The following is a 24013-nucleotide window of genomic DNA, read 5'->3' on the forward strand; positions in this document are numbered from 1 at the left end:
CATCTTGTGTGGCACAGTGTGGTATGAAGGGACATTGAGGACCATTTCCTCTGCTTTGCATGCGCAGGAACAGCTCCCAGTGCTGATGCACTAGAGGTTTGCTTGCTGGGGAAACCTTTGGTTGGTTGAGTTGTCCTAAGAATGCTGAATGAGAAAAGATTTTTGAACTGCTTTGCAGCTGAGGGTTGGTGTGTGTAGATCCCTTGTTGTCCTTCATCTGTGTCATTGTTGAATTTCTTCTTTGCAGCATATGGGCTGAAGAACACTTCTCAGAGCAATACCATGGCGAGTACTGGTGTATCTGCCTCAGCAGGTGAGTGTGTCATTCACAGGCATTTAGGCATGGCCTTGCACAATCATATAATAATAAAAATGAGTCAGAGATTCAGCATAGCTGAGTGACACACAGGTGCATAACTTGTCTCCTATCAGTCTCCTATCAGCCAAGTGTCCTATCAGTACCTTTCTGAAAAGAAAGCAGGTGAGAAACTAAGAATGAGCAAATGAACTGGCCTGATTCAGATTCTGTAATAATTTGGATTGTTTCATTCTGAGCTATTTCTGCTCAGCAGGCAGGGAGCTGGATAGAAGAGTACGCATGAAATTGTACATCATTTGGAGCCAAAACATTTGCAAGGTTGCTATTAAAAATAATTTTTCAGTAGTACCAGCTTCAACTACTCAAAGGTTAAGGAATTGACTTACACATTATCAGATTATGTTTTTTTGTAAGAGAAACCCTTTGTCCTTGAACAATTAGGATTCATCCTTTCCAGCTCTTTTCTGCAACTCTGGGATTTATAAATTACACTTTTTTTTTCTGCATGTGTAAAGAAAGCCAAGTTTTCTTTGTAATCCAAGGACTTCCAAAGACAAGGCTTAAAAATAGGTACAAAGACCCAAAAGTTATGATAATATTTCTAATAATGGTTTACGCCGGGTTCTGTGAGAGTAGTGGAATAATACCATTCTGTTAATCTTGATTTTCAATATTTTGTCAGTTTGTGTGTCAGTTCATGTTTGTACACAATTCCAGACATACTTCATAATGCATAGCATCACAAGAGTGACCACGGTAATGGTTTTGAACATGGTTTGGCCTGTGCCAAACCTCTATAAACTGCAGTTCAGTCTCCTAATCTTTCCTGGCTCCTGGGATCTGGAGTGCTTTGTGCTTGATAGAGTGACTTGGCCGTGCTTGATGGGCTCCTCAGCTTGAGTTGTGCTGGCTCTGCTGACCCCTGAATGTTTCTGTCAGGCTGAGTTTCTCTGACTCCATAGTAAGTGTGTTTGAAGAGCAAAGAGCTCATTGAACAAATCATTTCTCTATGTGATTGAATTCCAGATGTTTTCCATTTCTGGCAGCAGTTGTTCGCCTGCTAGTGAAATGCACATCTCCAAAGAAACCTAATGACATGCACAGCTCTCCTGTTGCATTCAGTGACCAGTATGTCTCTTACAGGGTGCTTATTGTAGTGGTAACCCCAAAACCACTACATTTCTAGTAATGGCCCGCACTCATCTCCTCCTCTTTACCATCTTTTACCAATATTCCAGGGGGAACTGTTTTGAGCTCCCAGGGAGATGATGTTCTGCGCAAAGATTGCAAGTTCCTGCTGCTGGAGAAGGAGAAGGCACCAGCAAAGGAGATGGAACTCTTGGTCATGACAAAGGACAGTGGCAAAGTCTTTAATGCCTCTAACACTGGGCTTAATGGAGGTAACGTCCCTTTTTCAGGACATGTGGTTATTCTGAGGGCAGAGAAATGGCGACTGATCATAAGGGAAGTTCAGAGTTCAGGACACTACACCTGACTTGTATATCAAACAAGAACCTCCGGCAGGCAGGCAGCTTTTAACCGTGCCAGCTGAAATCTGTGTTTGGCTTTTGCATTTGAAGCTCCAGGGTGTGCCTCAGGGTATTTCACAAAGCTCAGGAGCTTTGAGAGCAAAAAACCTTGATGTGGTTTAAACAGGCAGAGCTATTGTGTCTTCCCAATAAAAATTATGCCTTTTACCAATGAAAGAAGATAGACCTGGTTGAACTTCTGGTGTAATGTTTTTAATTGTATTTGGTTTCTGTTCAGGATCTTTTGCAGAAGACACCTTGAAGAAAGAGAAGCAAGGATTTTCCTCCTCTTATGCTACAGATACTGCCCTAAAATCAGATGCAAATGGTAAGAGTTTGTTCCTGTGGAAATGCAACAGAATTTTCTCCTCCTGCCTCCATTACTACCTTTTCCTTTCAAGCCCCTACTCCAAATTATATCATACACAAAGATTGGTAAAACCTCTTTTACTGTTGTTAAAACAGGAGGGCTGAAATCCATGCCAAAAAGGGACAGAGAAACTTATGCAGGTAAGTTATACAACTCAGACTTTCACTGGAAGAAGCACCAAAGCACAAAATACAAAAAAGCAATCGTTCTTGAGGGACCTGAGTTATCTCTGTGCAATGAATAAGAGGGAGGGAATGTTCAGGAGACTACCAGCAAAATTGGTACCAGTGATTTGATTGTAGATGAGTGGGCAGTCAGGGTATTTTTTTATGGCTAGAGAAAATCAGATAGCTGACAGTCCAGTTGTATCCTACTACTGGGACAGATTTATGGGGAAGACAGGGCTCAGACAGACCATGCTGGCTATTGCTGTAATTTATGGCTCAGATCTGTACCCTATGAGATCGTGTTTTTCAGCTGTTATTGTAAAAATGCACTGAGTGTTATTGTCTTCTGTTGGAATTCCCATTGGAAATACTCTTCCCAGTTTCCACAGGGACTAGAATTATACCATGTACACAGAGTGGTGTAAAGATTTTTCTCATAGATCTTTGTATAATGGATCAGAGCTTGATGTCCTTATTGTAAGAGATTCTTAACTCTGGAGTCAAGGAACTCTTGATTAACCAGGAGACTGCTCCTTCCCTCTTCCAGAAATACGAAGTGGTGATGCAGGGGGTGCAATTGGATCAGCACCATCCTGGTGTCCCTGTGGTTCCTGCTGTAGCTGGTGGAAATGGCTTCTAGGTTTGCTTCTAGCCTGGTTGTTTCTCCTTGGATTGCTTTTTGGACTCATTGCTCTGGGTAAGGAATAACTGAGGAAAAAAATGTTGAATGGGATAAAAGGACAGAGGGTTTAAGCTGCCAAAGAGCCCAAGCACCAGAGATACCAAGCCAGAGAACTGAGGACAACATTGAGCTTGATGGTGACTGCCACTAAGATATTACAAATGGACAGAAAGAATAGATAAAGAACACAGTCTTTGGTGAGGAGTTATATAGTCTTGGAGTGAGTAGGATAGGAAAGCTCCTGAGATCTGAGGTCTTACTGCTCTGAGACTGACAGATTCCAAAGTTGTCATTTAAATTCCAGATACCCCTGCTGGGACAAAAGAAGAATTCTGCAAAACTCAGTGGCCATAGCTATCTGACACAGTGTTGCCATGTCCCTGTGATAGCACAAGGTATTTCAGGCATGCCTATCTGGCAGCATGTTCCCTAGCATTTGTCTTTAACTTCCAGCGGAAGAAGTGAGAAAGCTGAAATCTCGTGTGGAAGACCTGGAAAAAATCAATGGTGGCCTCCTGGCGATTAACCAAGGAAATACAAAAATAGAAAAGGATGTTTCAAGAGTAGACTATCTTCATGGTATCTCACCCTCCTCAACGTTCCCATATGAAAATGAAGAGTCAGTCTGGTTGATGGTGAAGAGCAGACTGAATAAGGAAATAGAACGAGGTGAGCAGAGTCAAGAAATGAGCCCACACCTTATTTCTCATGCTACTTTTGTTAGCAAGGGAAGGATGATTTACTTCTGTTTAGCAGATGATGGAAAGAGATTAACAACACAGGAGACTGCATTCTCCCATCTTTAGAAATTTCATGGATTTGTGAAAACAGATTTACTGAGGAAACTAACAAAGCCATACTCTGCTTCCTGTAGCCTCAAATTCAAAAGCTGGATCTTTATTCTTGAAATGAGTAGCTACTCTGTTGTATAATGCACTCTAACAGCCCCTTCACTTCCTGTTACAGGCTACTTCCGAGGGGAGAGAGGAGAACGTGGTGAGAAAGGTACAGCTATAGTCCTTCTCTTCCCCTGTCCAATTCCTTGGCTCTGGCAATGCACAGTTTTGGGGTGGTTGTTGCTTCAATGGGAAGTTAGCAGTGAGAAACATGAAGATGGTTTACACTTGAACAAAAAGAATCATAGAATTGTTAGGCTGGAAAAGACCTTGAAGATCATGAAGTCCAGCAATAAACGTAACACTGCCATGTTCATCACTAAACCACCTCCCTAAGGACCACATCTGTGTGTCTTTTCAATACATCAGGGACAGTGACTTAACCACTTCCCTGGGTAGCCTGTTCCAATGCCCCATGACCCTTTTGGTGAAGAAATATTTCCTAAAACCATTCTAAACCTCCCTGGTGCAGCTTGTGGCCATTTCGGCTTGTCCTATTGCTTGTTCCTTGGGAGGAGTGCCTGACCCCCAGCTTACTACACTCATCTTTCAAAGTAGTTATACAGAGCAATAAGGTTGCTCCTTAGCCTCCTCTTTTCCAGGCTAAATACCTCCAGCTCCCTCAGCCCCTCCTCACAGGACTTGTACTCCAGACCCTTCCCTAGTTCTGTTGCCCTTCTCTGGACTCACTCCAGCACCTCAATGACCTTCTTGTAATGAGGGGCCAGAATTAGACATGGCACTTGAGGTGCAGCCTCACCAGTGCTGAGTGCAAGGGGATGATTGCTGCCCTGCTCCTGCCAGCTTGCCATGTAAAGTGTAGAGTCCCTGATCCCACACAGAGCAATACAGGAGGCCAAATCTTGCATTGGGTTGGATTGGAAAGGCCAGGTTGGATCTGATCCTGTGCTATTCAAGTGTGAAGTGTCCTGTTTGGCCATAACTCCTTCGTGTTTCATTGAAGGTGGGAAAGCAACTAGAAGACAAAATGAATGAGTAATCGTAGGATGTCTCTTGATTCAACTTTTTTTTCACTTTTCTCAGGTGACATGGGAATACAAGGTCCAAAAGGTGAGTCTGGAGTTACCTGCTTTCTTAGGCAGATTGGTACCTTGTCATAGGGCCTGGGTAGCAAATGGGGATATTTTTACTCCAGAATTTAGAGAAGCTGGTGCTAATTATCTGTTAGCTCAGATATTGTTGTGAAGGCTGGGAGTTTTTTCTCATTTTCTGGTCAAAGAGAATTTTCGAGTTTATAGTAGGAGAAAAAACAGATCTTTGAATCCAGAAGCTCCTTTCACCTGGATGAAAGCCATTCCTGAACTGAGGCTCTACCTGGTTTAGTCACAGAGTGCTTCAGTGCATACAGGATTTTGCATGACGGGAATGATTCAATTCTTTGCATAAATACAAGGGAGACAATTGCTGGAGACACTAGAACTTTGTAAATATCCTAGGAGCATAAACTCCTTTTTGTGAGGGTAAGAGTTTGCCAAAGTAACACACAGGGAACACTTCTTGCCCCACTGACTATTTCTTTCTCTCTACAGGAGACCGAGGACTTCCTGGTGTCCCAGGTGGGCTATACTTCAGTTCCTCTTTGAGGGAGGACATTTAGTGACATTAGTGTAGTCAAGAACAAATTTTGCACTGCAAACATAGCTCACGGTGGTTCTCTGAAGAGCCAATATTTAGCATCGACTAAGTCACTTGATTAATACCTTGGTGCTGAGCTACAGACACTGCTCAGAGACTTGGTTCCAAGCCAAGCCTTGGCCAGACTTCCTCTTAGCTGAACATGCTGAATTTGGGGTTGTGAAGATCCCAGTCTACCACTGAAGGAGTCCTACAGGTGCATAAGTACTTGGTCCAGCTTCCTTGTGCTCTTATATGTATTTTGTTCTTCTAAAGAGATCCCCTGTTCAAGTACCCACCTTATGACTACATTCACCTTATCAAATTAATCTCTCCAGGTTTCATGTTCCCCTAACTTGCATGTTATTCTTTCATGGTACACAGTCAAAAACCCTGAGCATTTATTGTGTTTTTCTTTCCAGGCATTCCTGGTCCAATTGGGCACGCAGGACCAGAAGGACCGAAAGGACAGAAGGGCAGCATGGGTGAGCATCTCTGTCAGTGCTATGAGTCTTTCACAACTGACTGACACATGGCATGGGAATACAGACACCTGGCTGATGTGATCATTGCCTTCCCCAGTGGAGGTGGCCATGGATCCTTTTGTCCAAGGCCTCCCTCCTGCAGACACCTGGTTTTACAAGTCATTTGTTTTCTGTAGGTGAGCCTGGCATGGAAGGTCCCATGGGACAAAGAGGTCGAGAAGGGCTACCAGGTCCTCGAGGGGAGCCAGGACCACCTGGATTTGGAGAAAAAGGAGATAGAGGTAGGAACCAGGTGTCTTGTTGTTGGATCAAACAGAGATGGGCAAAAGCTAGAGTTTGGTCCTGATTAATAAAACACCTCAGTGGTAGAATTTGATTTCCCTAATCAAATCCCAATTTCATATCTAGACATTCCCCTGCACAGATTAATATGGCCTAAAGGGATTTTTTTGCCAGACTTATAATGAGTAAACGAGGGTTGCTTTGGTTTCCCAGGTCTCACAGTGAAGTTTGAGTTTGACAGAACTAAAATCACTTTATTATCAAGGTCATCTTCTTCCCTGTTATCTATATCATCAAAACTGGGGGATTTGTCTTGCTAAAGCCCAGTGAGCTCATATTCTTTTCTTGGACAATGCATATCTATTTGGGTGTTTTGGACTTACCAGCAGATTATTCATGACACTTGCCATAAGAAAGATCTCAGTAAATGGAATAATGGAAAAATGGGATAACAGCTGTATTCTACAGTATCTATTCATGCTTTTATTTTGCAGGTGCTGTTGGTGAGCCAGGTCCTCCAGGGCCACCTGGACCCCCTGGTTCTGCTGGCCTAAAAGGTAAATGTGAAGGTGGAGAGAGAGAGAACCTAGCAGAGAGGTTAGGAGTAAATGGGAACCCCAGCTGTCCTGTTTCACTTGTGTTGCCCTGCAGCAACCAGAAAAGTGAACTAATGATCTGAAACACAGATCCCAGCATCTCAGTCAAGATGGATGGCTCGGATCTCTTTACTTTACTTTAGTGGAAAACACTTTCTCAATGTCCCAAATGATAAACAAGGACTAAGTTCTGTAAATTTCTTGTCCTGGTTTTGAGGATGCCAGTAATGCAAATTCTTCTAGTGGCTGGGGAAATTCCAATCCACTAAACACCTTTTGGGTTGTGGATGCTGTGGGGCAAAGTGAAAGAGATTTGTTCATTTTCTAATTGTGATGTTACTAAAAGGAAATCCATGTTCCTTACAGGTCTGATGGGTTCTCCAGGACCACAAGGTCCTCCAGGTAAGTGCTGCTTTGCTCTGCTATGGCATCTGGAGACTGGGGAGAACCAAAACAGAGTGACAGCTTCTCATAGTTTTTCTGCATCAGGGATGCATTATGGTGAGTGGGATGAATGAAAACTCCCCATCTCATTTTTCTACAGGTCCTCCTGGCCTACAAGGATTTAGAGGAGAGGCAGGACTCCCAGGTGCTAAAGGTAACTTTCTCTTCCCCCTGGCAATTACAGCAGCACTAGCTGAGGTGCTTTCTTGCCAGTGCTCTGAGCAGCAGATGTGGTCTGACCGTGTCAGATTTTGATTCTATGGGCAAAGAAAAACATAAGACTGAGGAAAGGGGAGGCAAAACAAAACTTTGTCAGTGGTGGCAAGCAAATATTGAGAAATACAGGAGACATAGAGGTAATAGAGCAGTCTAAGTGAGGAAAAACTGTTGGATGGATGGAGCTGTGTTGAAGGAAAAGAATTTCCAGTTTGAGTTTGTCAGGTAACAGATAATCTGAATTTCCCTTATGATTTTTCTTGATGCATTAAAAACAAAAAGGCCTTTCCCTTATGACTTGTTATTACTATTGTTTGATCATCCATGTATCTTTCAGGTGAAAAAGGAGCCAGTGGACCCCCTGGACCCAAAGGTATGTTCACCAATTAGGTATCTTTTGTGGTTATTTTCTTTAGATTCCTTTAGCTATGGATACTGTCAATGTTTTTTACCCCTATCCTCCTTTGTTTTTTTTTCTGTGCTCTTGTCAGAAAACAGACTTTATTTTGTCTGATGGAAACATTTTGCAATGAAGCAATCTCACAGAATCCTTCCCTTTTTTGTACCATAGGTGATCAGGGTGAGAAGGGTTCTCGTGGAATGACAGGTGAGTGGATTGAAGTAACAGCCTACCTAATAAAAGTATAGCCCAGCCAATCCCAGTTAGCTTTCTGAATCATTATGTTACTGGTCATAGGAGTTTTTTATTTTTGCGCCCAAATTATAAACAAAGAGATCTCATTCTTGATTCCAGTCATCTTGGTAACAATTGTTGTATTTAGCTTTAGGAAAGTCCTCTCTCATATGCCCTGTATTCGTGTCACTTGAGCATTTCTAATGCCCAGGGGCAGTCGTGAATCATGAGGCCTGAACATCCTGTCAGTGGTGGTTTTCAGTTGCAAAGCAGCAAATATTGCTGACAGAATTGTCCAAGATGTGTTTTATTCATGTTCACACTATTTTTCCACAGGTGAACAAGGCTCAAGAGGAATGCCTGGACCTCCAGGAGAGCCAGGGGCTAAAGGACCTGCAGGTGGGTAACAGAAAGCAGCTGTGTTTATATGTGAGGCAGTGTCACTGCCACCCAGATTGTGTTTCTGTGGGCACAGGAAAGGAAACAACATGGGAATGGAGTCATACTGATTGTGATTCTAGGTCTTTCCTTTGGACAGCTGTGATTAATCTTTACACTCTGAAAAAATGTCCTACAGTTAACTTTTGAGTGAATGCTTCCTGGATCTTCAGTAACTGCAGCCAAGGTTTCTTTCAGATGCAATATGATGAGAAGCCACTCTTAAGTTTAGGGCTGTGCTCCACTTAGGAGGAGGACAGGATAACTGCTACTGTTTCAGGAGTCCCTGACAATTTTTTTCTTTGGACAGGACAAGCTGGCCGTGATGGACAGCCAGGTGAAAAAGGTAAGGGTTTCCTCTGAAGTAGAAGTGCAGGTATGAGGTTGATTTGTAAAAACGGTGGGACAAAGATGGCAGCAGATTCATGTTCTGGGATCTTCCTGTCTCAGAACTGTGGAGTCACCATGTGAGCATGGAACTGAGACATGTAATGGAGCAGGCTGTAAACTTGTAACAGAGCTACCTCGCTACAGAACTCTTCTGTCATTGACATTCCCCTCCCAGACTCTGGTGCTGGAGATGGCCAGTTGGCTCTGGGGATGCAATGTGCTGCAGGACAAGAAAGTGCTGCAGGATACCCACACTTGAATGGATGGGTAGATGGTTCATCAGTCACTTCTGTCATGTTTATGGTGATTCTATCCCTAGGTGAACCAGGTCTTATGGGAATGCCAGGTGCCAGAGGCCCTCCAGGACCCACTGGAGATGCTGGAGAGCCAGGTAAAAGCATACAGAGAACAAAAATGCTTTTTGCTCTATCAGGAGCACAGATGTATTTGTCAATTTCCAGTCTTAATTTGAGTTTAAGTCTAGCAGAGGATCTCTGTACTCTTAGGATGGTGATGAAAGGATCACCCTTTCTGATCCCAGAATTGCACACACTGCAAACATCAGCTGCTATGAGCTGATTTACATACCAGTTACTAGGCCAGTTTCCACCACTTGTGAATTGTGTGCTATAGTTTTACATAAATGTAATCTTTTTCTCCCTGTCCATCCTTTTCCCGCATAAAATTTTGTTAGACATCTTAGAGTTTTTGCTTTTTTCTGACAGGTCTTACAGGACTCCAAGGACCACCAGGTAGGCTTTTCCACCATATTCCAATTTATCAATTACACACTTTCATATGGGTTAAAAAAACCCTTGTAATTTTCCCTCTGTGCTGCTCAGGGCTTCTAAAGTGATATCCCAAGGTTTCGGCATCTCCTTTGGCTTTTGAGACAGGTTTTGTTCTTGATGTGTAATTTTTGAGCAATGCAGGGCTTTTGAGTGTTGAAAATTTGCCTTTCCTCAGAACATAACATTTCAGTTTCCCTGTGCATCACTGAAAAGTCCTAATCAGCAGCAGAAGCAGAAGGGAAAGGATGTAGCAGCAGGGATGGAAACAGAGGATGTGACATCTGTAAACAGAGGTGGTTTGGGGGGAAGTTCATCAGGGAATTTATCCAGGAGCCTCAAGACAGGTAGCAGTGCCCAGAAGCTACAGGTAAATCTATGGAGCAGCATCATCATTCAGGGAGCAGTGGGACCAGGGAAGCCCAGGGACACTACCAGCTCAGTCTGTTCCTCCACTTGTTTATAAAATCCTCAGGGACCTGCTTATAAAGACTGAAAGTCAGGGTGTTGAGTAGGGAGCTCCTTCTGTAAACCACAAGTGAAACTTAGCTGGGGTACCTGAAAAACATGCAGCAAACAATATTTGCACTAACAATTTTAAATTGTTTGTGTACCTCATATCAGGACTTCCAGGCAACCCAGGCCGACCAGGACCTAAAGGTGAGTTTTGTTTCTTCCCTAATGCTCGTTTTCTCTCTTAAGGATTTCATTTTTTTGAGCATTAGCTGCTGCACTGACCGGTCCCTGGCTCAACAGTGGCATCTAGTGGCTTTGGGAAGGGAAGGTTTGAGAAGCGCGGTAGCCAAAGCTTCCCTGAGCGTACACAGAAGGCAGTGAGGGCATCTGCTGAGGGACTTGGCATGACAGCTCTCCTCTGAGAAAACCTTTGGAGCCTGGCTCTGCCCTGAGCATAAGTAAGATGCCTGGTGACTGCAGTGAAAGCTCTCTGTCTGCCTTGGATAAATCCAGGCTATTGCTTATGCTGGCAGATGTAATGCTTGGAAGGCTGATCAGAGGATGTCTCTGGATTAGCAGAGCTCTCTTTCTTCCCCCCTGACCTTCTAGTGCTATGACTTCTCAGACAAGAGATCAAGGGCAAAGAGAACAGAAACTACATGCTTAAGAATACAATGTTATTGAGCTAATTATAGATCTTCCCCCAGAAAGATGCTCAACTTTTGTCTCTTTGTTTTCCTAGGAGAACCTGGAGCTCCTGGAAAAGTCATAAGTGCAGGTATGTAGTGCTGTGAGGGGTCACATTTCTGATTTTAGAGGGTTTTCTCTGTTTTTTTAAATGCCTCCTCAATTCATCTTGACTGTGTGTCAGACCTGTACTGGGGCTCCCTGTAGTGGGAGAATATATATGCCATAGAAGTGGGATTCCTTAAGCATAGATTTGTTTCACATTCACTGGATGTGTGACTATAAATGTCTGTGTGCAAGTCTATGTGTTTGTTTTTCAGAGGGTTTGTCAACTGTTAGCCTGCCAGGTCCCCCAGGTCCCCCAGGCCCGCCTGGCCCCACTGGTCCCCCCGGTGTTCCAGGTGAGTACTGATGAGTAGAAAGTAGTGACAGATCAAATCCAGTGAGTAGAATCAAGCTCTTTTGCTGCTCAGGAAGACAGGCTTGTGTCTGATCTCTTTCCCAGCACTGTTGCTGAAATCGGAAAGTGCTTGTTTTCCAGTCTCAGCTTTGAGCTCAAGGCAGCAGAACTCCCAGTGAAGCATCTGTGGATCTTTCACACACACACACACACACACTCTGGCTGTGCATGAGCTCAGGCCTCAGACTCCTCTGTCCCTGTCAGACACAGCATGCTGGTATCAGGCAACAGAGTTCCTGAGCCCTGATTCTCATGGCGCTTCTGTGCCTGGAGCTAGTCCTGGAAGCTGGTTTGGCAGAGACAGTCTCAGTTTGCACTAGACAATGCAAGAGGAGGGTTAGGCCTATTGCATTCCTTTTCTGTTGTGGTCAGTGGCATTCTGGTTATTTCCCCAGTGAAAGAGGCATCAAGCATTTTAATAGCCAGAGGATGGAAATTCAAGTAATACTTGGGGCATTGATGAATTCATACCCCATAGCAATTCCATTTAGTTGTGTGGAAAAATACATTATTTGATAGTCTCAGTTCTTATAAAAGTGCTATTGATTCTTTTCTGCTATTGTAAAATACAACCAGTAAAATCTAATGAAATCTGTTTGGTTTTTTTTTTTTCCATTGTAACTAGGTCCTGTTGGACCAGCTGGTCTCCCTGGACAGCAAGGTACCATTTTCCTTTAGCTTTGATTAGGCTTCTTAAGAGAAAGGAATTCATTAATTTTCCTTTGTTTCTAATTCTCTCAGCCCTTGGCACATTCCCTCTCCCTTTTGTTAGCAGATTTCTTCCTTCCAGTTCATTTTGCTGCATTATTTGGCTTAATTAATCTTGTAAAGAATTTCTATAATTTTTTTTTATTTTCCATGGGGAAGAAGGAGCGTGATAAGAGCCAGTGTAATGTGGATGCTGCAAATGTCTTTTTTTCTTATGCTATTTTTCCTGAGGGCTGGTATTTCTAAGGCACTTCTCAAGTGCAGTTGCCTTTCTGTGATAGGGGATATGGCCCAGCTGGATACCTCCTGCCATTTTGAAAGGCAGGAGAAGAAACTAGAGCCAAACTAGGATTAATGTTACTGTGAAGCCACTGCCAATTGGACAGACATCTGTTTGGAAGGGCCTGAATAGAGATGACCCCGAAGAACCTTTCTTAGCTGGTTTTCTATGATCATGTTAGAGCAAACTGGGCAGTAATTTCCACATTTGAATGCAGTGTCCCTCAGATCTGGGGACTGAGTTCATGCTCCCAGTTCACATAAGGCAAGTCCAAACCTCTTGTCAGAGAGTTAAGGAGTAGGTACAAAATGTCACCCTCTCTCAGTTACATATCCCTCCTTTCTCTGCTGCTTTTTTTTTCCCTGAAAAAAGGTCCACGGGGTGAGAAAGGATCTCCAGGTGAAGCTGTGGTAGAAACTATCAGAACAGAAGTCTCATCATTAGCATCTCAAAGTAAGTGGCCCTGCCTCTGTACTCCTTTGCCTGGAGAGGTGTCAGAGCCTCAAGGTCTGCTCACGGCTGCTAGGAGATGTCCTTACCTCTTTCTTGTTGATGGGACAGAGGGCAAGTGTGTGTGTGGTGTTTGGTGGTGGGACTGCAATGCCAGCTACCTCTTCTGCCCTCCTTCTCATCTGTGCATCCAAATGTCCTTCCAAAAGGAGGCAGATGGCATCAGGCCCATGTCACAGAGAGGGAAGCTGAGGAATGGTGACTGGTGAGCAGCCCCTAACAGGGTAGGCACTCACAGAGCTGAGAGCTTTCAGCCACTGAGTTCACACAGGGCAGTTCCCTGTCCAATATGAACGTGGAGCCATCTGTAAGAAGAGAGCCAGTTTGAAAAGGCATGTTAATCTGAGCAACTGAAATATCTCTTCAAATTAAAGGATGCATTCACAGGGGAGCAAATAAATGTTATGATGAAAAAATCTAATATTTTTAAAAAATTTTAAAATGTTAAGATGCAAATAAGTGGAGCAGAACAGACTGGTTTAGCAACATCAGAAGAAATGTGCTTGCTCTGTACAACACTAGATGTGTGATGCACTTAGTTGGTATTCTTAGGATCTGGGATCTCTGCAAGTTTGCAGCTTGGTAGAAGAGGGTGTAAAATTATAAATTAACCTTGCATGATCACTGTCAAAATGGGGCCATGTAGATTAAAACCATGCAGTCCAATTCTCCATTTAGGAGTCTTGGATCGCAGCATCACTGAACTTTGAGTTTGTGCCTCTTCTTGGAGGTGAGGGTACATCTCACAGTACAATCAAGATAACACAGTGCAGCTACTTGTTAAATAAAGCCTGTGTTACATTCCCCTCCCAAAACTTGCCTCTTTTAAAGATTTTTTCTCTCCTTGAAAGTTCTTTGCCTCCTTCTCTAGCCTTTGAGTCCTTTGCTCTTTCTTTCAACAACCATTACTCTACTCCCTGTTTCCAATATGCTGCCATCCTGCTCAGCACTCTATTTTGTTTCATGTCCTAACCAAACACATCTCTCCTCTCCCTACTCTGCCTCGTCTTTGGCTTAGGTCACCCAGGTCCTGTCTTAGTCCACCTTTGATTATAAGAGCTTCTAACAGCAATATATTGACAGAGTTTCCATAGCAGCAGTAGCTCCATAGCAACAGTTTTCCCTTGCTTGTGTTTTTCTTCTGCACAGTGCTGGGAGATTTACAAGGGCGAGCAGGACCACCAGGTCCCCCTGGACCACCAGGTATGTAACACAGCAGAGCTCAGTACCTAAGCAGGGGGATGTCACACAAAATGGCCATGCAGTTTGCTGAGTAAATATTCTTTAATACCCCTACTTCTTTTGTCATCAGGTGAATCTGTGCAGGGACCTCCTGGACCTCGAGGTCCCCCAGGTAAGAGCTTGTTCCTCTGAAACCAAACTGGAAAGTGGGAGTTTTTTTCCAAGGCCTAGGGCTGGAAGCAGAATGTCACATAATGGGTTCCTACCAACACAATTTCACTGCAGCAAGATGCTGCCCAACAAAAGACATTTACTTTGGCAGGGGTTTCTAGCCAGAGTATCAGTTTGTAAAAGCCATACTTTTTGGGAAGTCACTCAAAGTTTTCAAGTTCCCAAAGGAAGTACCTGAAATCAATTCCCAATTTACTTCTTACTAGACCAGCCTTAACTTCCAACTGCAGACAAATGGGGAGGTTCTTATAATGAGGAACATATCCTCATGTCCCACCCAGTAACACAGATTTCCCTCTCACAGCCAGAACAGGGAAGGTGTGGGAGGATATGTGACAGGAGTATAACCCAATTCCTTGCTCTCTGCTCAGTAGGAAAAGGCAGCAGGTTGGGTGTGTGATGGGAGAGGCACTCAGTACCACAAAGAAAGGAGTTTCTCTGTCCTTTTCTCCTGCGGTGGCAAATGATAGTGGACAGTAACTGTCAGGGGTAGATGTGTGAAGAAAACAATGATGAGAGTCTACATTGGGAAATACTCAAGCTAAGGCCATGGCTGGAGATGTAGCAACTCTTACATGCATTTACTTACACTGCTGAGGCTCATCCTTTCTGAAGCCTTGTGTGTCCCTTGTGCCTAGGAGAAGGATTGCCAGGACCTCCAGGTCCACCAGGGAGACCAGGATCATCCATGTCCACCTCAGGTAGGTTCTTTCACTCATTCTTTTACCTAGTCCTGGGAATGTCCTGTTGGGGTTCCAGAGAGTACATACGTGGCTAGGACCAAGTGGAGCCAGAGAAACCTTGTGGCATGTTCTGTTGGATGTCGTGAAAAAATCACTTTGTTTGAATTGCAGAAGCATTCTTCACAGGCCCACCTGGTCCACCAGGACCACCAGGACCACCAGGCCCGAAGGGAGACCAAGGTGGGTATATTCTGCTGCCTCACAAAGGTGCTAGATGTATGTCAGCACCTTCAACTGAAAAGAAGGAAGGGCTTTGGAGCAGAAAGTGTTGTCTTTCTCTGTCTCTAAGAAAGCACAGTTGTCACTAAGGAGGACTCCTGTCTGCTATAAAACTAATCAGTCTTTGTCAAAGAAGTTTGTCAGCCTCCAGTACTGGTGTCAAGGCAATCACTGTATTCAGATCCCAACTTTGCAAGGCCATTAGACGTAACATTCAGAGCTTCAGATTTGCCATTGAAGGGGGCAGTCCTTTTGCAAAATGCACTGTGAACTAAGTCAGTGCAAGGAGGTAGTCTTGTGAAGTGTAGCTCATCTCTCAGCTGGCAGGGAAAAATGTACCTGCTCCCTTTACCCATTTCTCCCCTACAAATTGAAGGCCAAGATGATACACTGAAGTGTGGGCTAGGATGTTGCTGATGAGAATAAAGCAAATCCTAACACTGTTCCACTGCTCCCCTATTCACAGGTGAACAAGGTCCACGGGGATTCACAGGTAAGGAGGCTCCCAGGAGGTATCAGTGGGTTTCAGGGTAGCTTGCCTGGGTATGTGACTGCTCCTCCATTTCTGTGTCTCATGCAGGAGAACCAGGTGATCCTGGCCTTTCAGCATTCTCCTCCCACGGTCAGTCTGTGCCCCCTTTTCTCCTTTGAATTCATTGTCCCTAGGCCTGCAACCAGGGGCCAAAATCTTGCTCTATTCATTCTAACTTAATTTTAGTGGAGCCAGGATTTTGTCTACATACTTTGTTCCTGTGAATCTCTGACTCTCTTTTTGCAATTGACAGGTGAAAGAGTCACCATACAGGGACCCCCAGGCCCTCCAGGCCCACCTGGACCAAAAGGTGAAGTTAAAAGTCTTATTTCTCTTTTTGCTATTGGCCTCACACATCCAAGCATGGTTGAGACTAAGAGATGGAACAACCTTGTCCTTTGGGAAGTAGAGCTGTGCTCACCCCTGCCTTTTCAGACAGAGCAGGACCACAGCAATAGAACTGCCACAAGCACAAGGCACTTGACTAGGTCACAGAAGTCTCAGGAAAACGGCCATGGCCTCTTTCTTATGCTCTTTCCCAAAAAGCTGGTAATTCAAGACAGTTATTGCAAGGGCTGCGTAGTTTCTTCTCTGACAACATATAGCCCAACTGTTTCACATGACCAAGTATGCAACATGCAGTCATGTCTCCCTGACTTCCAGGTGATGCAGGCGTCCCAGGCGCACCTGGCATCCCAGGAGCATCTCGAGGTAAGAGGCCAGACCATCATTGCTCTGATATTAACAAGGAATGCTGATATCCTGGTGGTGACCTTAAAAAAGCTCCTTTGACTTTTACCAGTGTGGGTGCCAACATAATGCTGTTGGGATTTGTGTTCAAAACCTCTTTCTGCACAACTTGCGTTAAATCAGAAAATTTAAGAATTGCCAGTTTTCTTTTTCTAGCTTACTTGGAATCCTTTAAGCCAGAGTTTTGCCTCTGTGTGAACAGGTTCTTGAACAGGTGCTGCCCATGCTGACTGGGATTGGGAGCAGCAGGGCAGTGGGGTTAGACTAATGAGCTTGAGCTCTATGATCTCCATCTGTATTCTGCACAGCACTGCGCTCTGGTGCACAAACCCGCCAGGTCTGCCTGTACAAAGCCAGGAAGGTCTCTGCACTCAGCCCTGCACAGGCTGAATTATAAGATGCTGAATTAACTGAAGACATTATACTGCCAAATAGCCCATCTTCAGTGTGTTGAAAGATGCAGGGGGAGCCCTTCCATAGTCCATTTCCAAAGGTCTTTCCAGACCTGTGGGAAGAGCTTAATGAAAGTACACTTTACCATTGCTTGGTTTTATGCAACTGTGCCAAAAATATTCGTTCTTCTTACAATGCTTTCTGTAGGTGGATCCAGACAAATTCAGGGACCACCAGGACCTCCTGGGCCACCTGGTCCTCCTGGCCCAAGTGGAGGTTCATCTCAAGAGATCCAGCAGTATGTCACTGACTACCTAAAGAGTGAGTATAATGAGATTTTTGCTGTAGGTCAGCAATTGCATGCCTATCTCTCTTCCTCCCTAACTGCTTGTCCCTCTTCTTTTAGAAACAGCAGCTCTGCTACTCAGGGCTTATTTCTGCTGAATTCTATGAAGTGCTGTTGCCCACTGTGGCCTCTGCAGGACTGTCCTGTTGTCCTGCTCTTTGTCAGGGGAAGAGGGTCTGGTAATTGTGCATATGGTCAGTCTTCTCTCTTAGTAATGTGGGCATATCTTGGGCTTTCTTCCTAGGTGACAATGTAAGACATTATTTGACTGGTGTCCAAGGCCCACCAGGCCCTCCAGGCCCACCTGGACTTATCACCACTGCAGATGGGGTGACCTTGGATTATGCAGAGCTGGCTACCCGTGTCATGAGCTATATGACGAGTAAGCACCATATCGGTAAACTTTGTACTGAGTCATGCCCTTAGCTGAGCTTGTGCAGCACCTAGGAGGTGAGAACCAGAGGAGAAACAAGTCTTTAAATAGCAGCAACCCAACCAGGTTGTTCATGTTCAGCAGTCTAGGCCCAGGACTCCACACAGCTGAGGAGTTCTCTGAGCCTTGTCCTATTTTAATGGTTAGATTAACTAGCAGTTGCTGCTGTTTAAAAAGTCTCACATTAAACATTTTCTTTTAGACCCTTTAACACCCCCAAGACTCAAACAGAGGTGGCTTTATTTAGTATATGTAGTCTCAAGTACTCTAGGGTTGTCTTGTGTGCTTGGGGCCCTGCTAAAGTCGATGAAATTTCCAGAGTTTTTGGAAGTAGCCTGGAATCTCGACCAGAAGAGCACAGAGCACACAGCTGGGGAGATGACCAGGATATGTGAGATAGCAGCTCTTTCATAGCTGAGGGCATGAGAAGCCCATTCTACTAGTTAAACTTAATTAATTCAGCTTTCCTTTGTCCCTTTCTGACCCCTGCTCACCTTCTGTATCATCCTGGCTCGTGTAAAACCTTTCCATTCCCACAGGCTCTTCCGGTCGCTATGAGTCATTTGCCAGCTCAGTATCAACTACGTCCATTTTGTACCAAGAACTTCTGGACCTACTGCAAAGTAAGTGACCCTCAAGGGAAGCATGGGGTTGGGGGTCAAGCACCCCATCATCCTGGAGATGTGCCTTTCCCTCCCAATATCCAGTCTGCAACTGGAGTTACCTGCAGCTGCTTCAGAGTGTTATACTTTCCAGCTCCCCCACTCTTGGTGTTTCCCCCATAGCCTTGCTGTGCTGTTGTTCTTAAGATGAGGGGAATCCCCAGCTCTGTATTTTTTTCTACACACACTGTTACTGTGGGCTGACAGGTAAATCTCCAGCATGTCACTTGGCTGTCCCTGAAGGTATTGATGATGCTGGCCAGCCCTGTGCTCCAAATGGCTGCTGAAGTGCCACAAAGCTCAGCATGGTCTTTGCCAGCTGAGCTGCTTTTCATTCCTTTTACCCAAGAAGTTTTCCAGGGTGTCCTGAAAAAACCAGAGCACAAGGAGGTCCCTTTAGCAATCCAAATTCTCATCCTCCTCACCTCCTTTTCATAGGAGGTTCCAAGCCTTGTCACAAATGTTTCAGACACTGTATACAGGACAATTCGCTCAGAAAGAAAGGAAAAAAGAAACTTTGCATCCATAGGTTTTAATGGTCTCCCTAGTAGTAGAGGCTGAGCTCATGAGCTGGGAATGCCTCACACTTGGTGTCTGTGGAGCAGCTGGACAGCCTTAAATGATGCATTTTTTTATTTCTAGGAGAAGAAATTCGTCAGTATCTCATTGGACCTCAGGGCCCACCAGGACCTCCTGGGCCAGGGGGAGATGGAATGTCTCTGTCACTGGATTATGATGAGCTGACCAGGAGGTTTATCAGCTACTTGTCAAGTAATGGTTTTATTAGTGTGTGTTTCCCTCTGTTCCTTTGGGAGCCCAGCACAAAGCTCATGCTGTCAGTCAGCAGAAAAAATTCCAGTGCTCACTATGTGAATCTCTATGTGCAGAGACCTCCTCACAGGGACTGTGAAAACCTTGGAAGAGAACAAACATACCCTGTAGCTAAGATACCATCCACAGACTAGTAATTAATCCTTTCTTTGTTAAAAATTGAGCTTAGGAACATAATTTCATCTCAGCCATCTTAGAAGTTCCATCAACTCCTTTAAGTGACTTTCTAACGGTTATCTCTCTGGTCAGGATATGTCCCCCTGTGGAAGAGTTGGTCTGTGCCCACTTTGTGTCAAGGCAGCTCAGGCAACAAACTGTTAGAAGTTTAAAGTTAGTTCAAACAAATTCCATGTCTCTGCTTCAACTTCCCATCTGTATAGGGGTGATACGGCATTTAAGAACTGTTAGACAGAGAGGTCTCTTTGAGCATCCTCAGCAGCACTGCTTGAATGCCTAATCTTGGTAGCTGCAACTATCTGCTTAAAAGCACAGCATGGTCCATGCTCAGTTTCTCTGAACTGTCCTTTGAGACCAGACCTCTCTACTGGACTGCTCCTAAATGGTGGGAATTTCCTTTTTTTGCTCTGAATGCACGAAACAACAGTTTAATGGCAGAACCCCAATGGCTCAAGCAGGACAGCTGCATTTTGTCATCAGGGACATTTCATTAAAGCAAGTCCCAAAGTGCAGAGTGTTGCTCCAGAGCTGCAGACACAGGGAGAGCAGCACATGCATCGGCCTGTGGGCCACAGCTGCAAGTCCAGGGGTACCTCCACCATGTCACAGGTTCATGAGGTGCAGAGCTTTTGCCAGGAACAGAGGCCTGCTGCCTGCCTGTGTGCAGGTGTCCTTGTGTTGGGATTGTCAGGGCATACTCTAACGCCAAGTTCAGAACAAGGTTCAAGCTCTGGCTCCTAGCACAGCCTGCTGATGGGAGCAGTCCACACTACAGGAGCCCCTCCTGCATTGCCTGTGAATGAGCCCTGCAGCCTGTCTGCTCACACCATAACAGCCTGCTTTGATAACATGGATCTATCTGATTTTCCAGGTTCTGGGATGAGCATTGGACTCCCTGGACCACCTGGGCCTCCAGGGACACCTGGTATATCTTACAGTGACCTGACAGCATACCTGCGAAGTAAGCCAACTTCTTCACTCCCCTGCCAAGGGGCTCTCCATGCCCCCAGGACCTTTTTTACAGTCTTAGTCACAGAATTTCCCGTTTTGCCCATCACAACAAAATAACTTCTGATGGCACCTTGTCCTTAGCAGCAGTGCAGGCCTCTGCTGGGACCTGCATACTCTACAAGGGGCTGCAGCTGGAGGACTGTGCTCCTGTGAGGAGCAACAGCAGTCGGGCTGCCTTGGAGATGGGCATGGAGGGGCCCTTTGTCGTATACAAACTGCAGCATAAAAGCATCATTTCTAATGCCACACTTTAAAAGCATATTTAAAAAATAGAGACTTTACTCTCTTTGGAATTACCTGACTTTCCAATGTTATATTGACGTGCAGGGAAGTGAGGTGCACCAGGAAGGCTGCACCAGAAGGTGCTGGAGGGAAATAAACCTTATACTTGTCTGTATCTGGCATAACCTGTATGGTCAAGGAACATTCTTCAGGGTTGTGGCTGTCTGGGTGACTTCTTTTCTTCTCTTGTGTCTTGCAGACTCTGAATTCAGTGGTATTGTTGGGCCTCCTGGTCCTGCAGGGCCCCCAGGACCTCCAGGGATCCCTGGATCACCAGGCACCTCTCTGGAGGACGTCTCTGCCTACCTACAAAGTAAAGCACTTTTGTTTCTCACAGCTGGCAGGGAGATTCTGTTTGTAGATGTTGGGGCAACTGAGGCTGAGATTTAGCTTAGCAGGGATGTGACTGCCCACTGGGCAGTAAAGAAAAAAATCTGGTCAACATCATCTGTAAAGGGATAGAAGTTGGGGCTGGAGCCTTTACACTTTCAAGATCTCCAGACATGTGAAATTCTTTCTCTCTCTCAAGATGTTGGATATTCTTCCCTTTCTGGAGCCCGGGGCCCACCTGGCCCTCCTGGCCCTCCAGGACCACCAGGCTTCTCTGGAACTGGCCTCCTGTCCTATGCTGACATCACCCACAGCGATGAGTTCCGGAGCGAGCTGATCCAGTACCTGAAGAGTAAGGGGACACCATCCACCCTCCCTGCACACTCCCCAAGCCATGCTTTGCCTCATGTGGGTGGCTGGCTCTGCCACAGCTGACACATTCCTGTAGGAGCCTTCCCTGAATGGGAAGGTGTTCCCTACAGCAACACCTTCCCTCTATAGCCAGGTCAACACAGGACTGTGCTGCACACTGAAGGCTTTTCTCCTCTCAGTCCAACTGCCAGCCAAAGTCTGTGTTGTGAGACAACAGAGACAGGCACTCAGCTATTACAATTTGCCTGTGCTGAACAGCTAGTCCCTAGTGAGGTCACCGGCAGAGTTTTGCCATGGGAAAAGCATTTTCTTTAGCAAAAACTTGGCCACAGAGCTGTGAATAGTGGAGGGGTTGGAAAGCAGCACTGACCCAGCTGTGAAGCACCAGTGGTCTGAGCTCATCCTGGCAAGTCATCCAGGGCAGTCTTTCAAAAACACCTCAATTTTGGCAAACTGGTTACAGAATGACTCTTTTGGCAGAGGGGCTGAGATTGGCCTGAGGAGTGAACCCTTCTGCAAAATTATTGGGCACACAAGGTTGTGGGAGAGATGGGAAAGAGGAGGGTGTCATGCCAGCTGTAGAGTTCAAGGTTGAAAGGTGTCTGCTGCCTGAGATATGGCACTGGATGAGGGCCTCTGCAATGGTTGGTGGGACAGAACTTCACATTCCACTCTTCATTCAGGTAGTAGCAGAGGACCTCTGCCAAGCCCAGTGTCCCTGAAGTTCCCCCCTTCTGTTTTGCAGGTGATGAAGTTCGAAGCTACATCTCAGGTCCCCCTGGGCCCCCTGGACCACCAGGGCCCAAAGGAGACAGTGGCTTTGTGTCTGGGTCTATGTCTTCATCTTACCAAGGGTTACGAGCTTCCGAGCATGGAGGAACCCTTGGTGCTGAGGGCTCCCACGGGGGCTCACTGGGCACAGGCAGCTCATATGGCAGCTCCATGAGCAGCATGTCCTCTTACCATTCCTCAATGGGCAGCGATGGCGCTTATGATGCCTCCATGGGCACTGGTGGGTCTTTTGATGGCCTGCTGACAGAGGAGGAATTACACAGGAGATCAGCAGCTTCAAGTAGATCCTACAGCAACTCCTTCACAGGTTCCCTGGATGAGCTGGCACTCCGTGTGTCAGAGAGCCTGCAGAGTGAGTGCAATGCCTGCTCATCCTGACCCTCCCTGTCCCAGTCTTCAAACTCCCTGTGCCTGGTCATACTGTTCACTTCCCTCCCCTTCCTGCTGCCTACAGCTCTCCCTTACACCTTCTGCCTCAGCATCAAGCCACAGTTCTCCCAGAGTTCCTTTCAAATTACATCTTTAATTCTGCAGGCCGAGGTATTCTCCAGGACCTGATGTCTTACACTGCACAGGGACCCCCAGGCCCTCCTGGTCCCCCTGGCATCAGCAAGGTCTTTGCAGCCTATGGCAATGTCACCGCAGACCTCATGGACTTCTTTAGAAGTAAGTGACATTTTGACTTGGCATTTCTGGCTCATGCATATGAGATCTCCCCAGCCTCTCACAGACCTACTGATCCTTTCACCTTTGCATGCTGCAAAAGTCAAGGTACAGAGTTGAAGGTGGATGGTCCTTCTCTCTCCTTCATTCCTTGCTGGGGAAATGCAGTCTTATCATTAGAAAAGACATCAGTTTTTCTCACTATTTGTAGGAAACTCATCCCAAACCCTGAAGGCTTCTGTGCTTACAGCCTCTGTGGTCCGTTTTAACATGGCTGGGCTGGCACACGTGCAGAAACATGAGCCAGCTGCTCATTCTGCTCTCAGATTCCCAGCCCTGAGCCTGGGCCAGCCCTAGTGTCAGCCAGGACACCCAGAGAGAGTGGCAGAGTGGTGCTGGTGAAATGACATCACAGCCTGTCCTTGGGACTTCATTTGGACCAAAACTATTTTTAAAAACCTTGCTGTCAGTCTAATCCTATCAAACTAAGAGAAATGTCCTTGCAGGGTGACTCACAGCTTCTCTGAGTGGGCAGTGGTTTGTCCCACTCATTCACTCTCTCCTTCATTTCCCTCTCCAGCACATGGTGCCATCCAGGGGCCACCTGGTGAAAAAGGGGAGAGGGGTTATCCTGGACCCAAAGGTAAGGCTTGCCATCCTTTCCCTCCTCAGCCCTGTGATACCCAGGAAGCAGCACTGTGGCCACAGAGGTCACAGCACTGCTCAAGGTCACACCCTCTCACAGTGAAGGTGGCACCTTCAGGATCTCAGGCAAAACATTGTCCTGACTTGGTCTCCCTTCCCCTGGCCTGTCCCTTTTTGTGGGTCGCTTGTGCTCAAGGGCAAACTTGGTCTTCTCATTCCTTCAGGTGACCCTGGGCTGATGGGCCCACCAGGACGACAAGGGCACAGGGGACCAAAAGGAGAGAAGGGAGAAAAAGGTAGGAACATCTGCCATCCCCAGGAGAGCAGGGCTTGCCTGTTAGTGAGTGGAACCTGCCCATCCCTGGGAATGGCTGGAAAACACAGCCCCAGTTTGTGTTTGGTTTGTATCTTTTGTCTTTTAACGTGAATGTTTCAACTAACTCTCCT

At 45.7% G+C, this 24013-nt stretch overlaps 1 protein-coding gene across 3 annotated transcripts in view; it reads left to right on the plus strand.

The window, feature by feature from the left end:
- The window catches only part of COL17A1 (collagen type XVII alpha 1 chain), a 39400-nt gene that overhangs the window by 14657 nt on the left and 730 nt on the right, over positions 1-24013 (plus strand). For 2 of the 3 annotated variants that reach the window (XM_085064903.1, XM_085064905.1), the window contains exons 13-56: positions 248-313; positions 1558-1719; positions 2087-2176; positions 2314-2358; positions 2933-3082; positions 3521-3736; positions 4034-4072; positions 5008-5034; positions 5514-5540; positions 6021-6083; positions 6260-6364; positions 6860-6922; positions 7328-7363; positions 7506-7559; positions 7959-7994; positions 8193-8228; positions 8592-8654; positions 9004-9039; positions 9403-9474; positions 9809-9835; positions 10496-10531; positions 11070-11105; positions 11335-11415; positions 12100-12135; positions 12835-12915; positions 14122-14175; positions 14285-14326; positions 15024-15086; positions 15240-15308; positions 15814-15840; positions 15928-15969; positions 16133-16189; positions 16543-16590; positions 17230-17343; positions 17613-17750; positions 18341-18424; positions 19106-19234; positions 20343-20432; positions 20964-21077; positions 21294-21446; positions 22212-22610; positions 22793-22924; positions 23502-23564; positions 23791-23862. In XM_085064903.1, the coding sequence (XP_084921029.1) occupies positions 248-313; positions 1558-1719; positions 2087-2176; positions 2314-2358; positions 2933-3082; positions 3521-3736; positions 4034-4072; positions 5008-5034; positions 5514-5540; positions 6021-6083; positions 6260-6364; positions 6860-6922; positions 7328-7363; positions 7506-7559; positions 7959-7994; positions 8193-8228; positions 8592-8654; positions 9004-9039; positions 9403-9474; positions 9809-9835; positions 10496-10531; positions 11070-11105; positions 11335-11415; positions 12100-12135; positions 12835-12915; positions 14122-14175; positions 14285-14326; positions 15024-15086; positions 15240-15308; positions 15814-15840; positions 15928-15969; positions 16133-16189; positions 16543-16590; positions 17230-17343; positions 17613-17750; positions 18341-18424; positions 19106-19234; positions 20343-20432; positions 20964-21077; positions 21294-21446; positions 22212-22610; positions 22793-22924; positions 23502-23564; positions 23791-23862 (3573 nt within the window). The remainder of the gene's footprint in view (positions 1-247; positions 314-1557; positions 1720-2086; positions 2177-2313; positions 2359-2932; positions 3083-3520; positions 3737-4033; positions 4073-5007; positions 5035-5513; positions 5541-6020; positions 6084-6259; positions 6365-6859; positions 6923-7327; positions 7364-7505; positions 7560-7958; positions 7995-8192; positions 8229-8591; positions 8655-9003; positions 9040-9402; positions 9475-9808; positions 9836-10495; positions 10532-11069; positions 11106-11334; positions 11416-12099; positions 12136-12834; positions 12916-14121; positions 14176-14284; positions 14327-15023; positions 15087-15239; positions 15309-15813; positions 15841-15927; positions 15970-16132; positions 16190-16542; positions 16591-17229; positions 17344-17612; positions 17751-18340; positions 18425-19105; positions 19235-20342; positions 20433-20963; positions 21078-21293; positions 21447-22211; positions 22611-22792; positions 22925-23501; positions 23565-23790; positions 23863-24013) is intronic. The other variant, XM_085064904.1, reaches the window with a different exon arrangement.

This window comes from Lichenostomus cassidix, chromosome 6 (genome assembly GCF_008360975.1).
Source record: "Lichenostomus cassidix isolate B80296 chromosome 6, HeHo_3.0, whole genome shotgun sequence".
Classification (NCBI taxonomy): Eukaryota; Metazoa; Chordata; class Aves; order Passeriformes; family Meliphagidae; genus Lichenostomus; species Lichenostomus cassidix.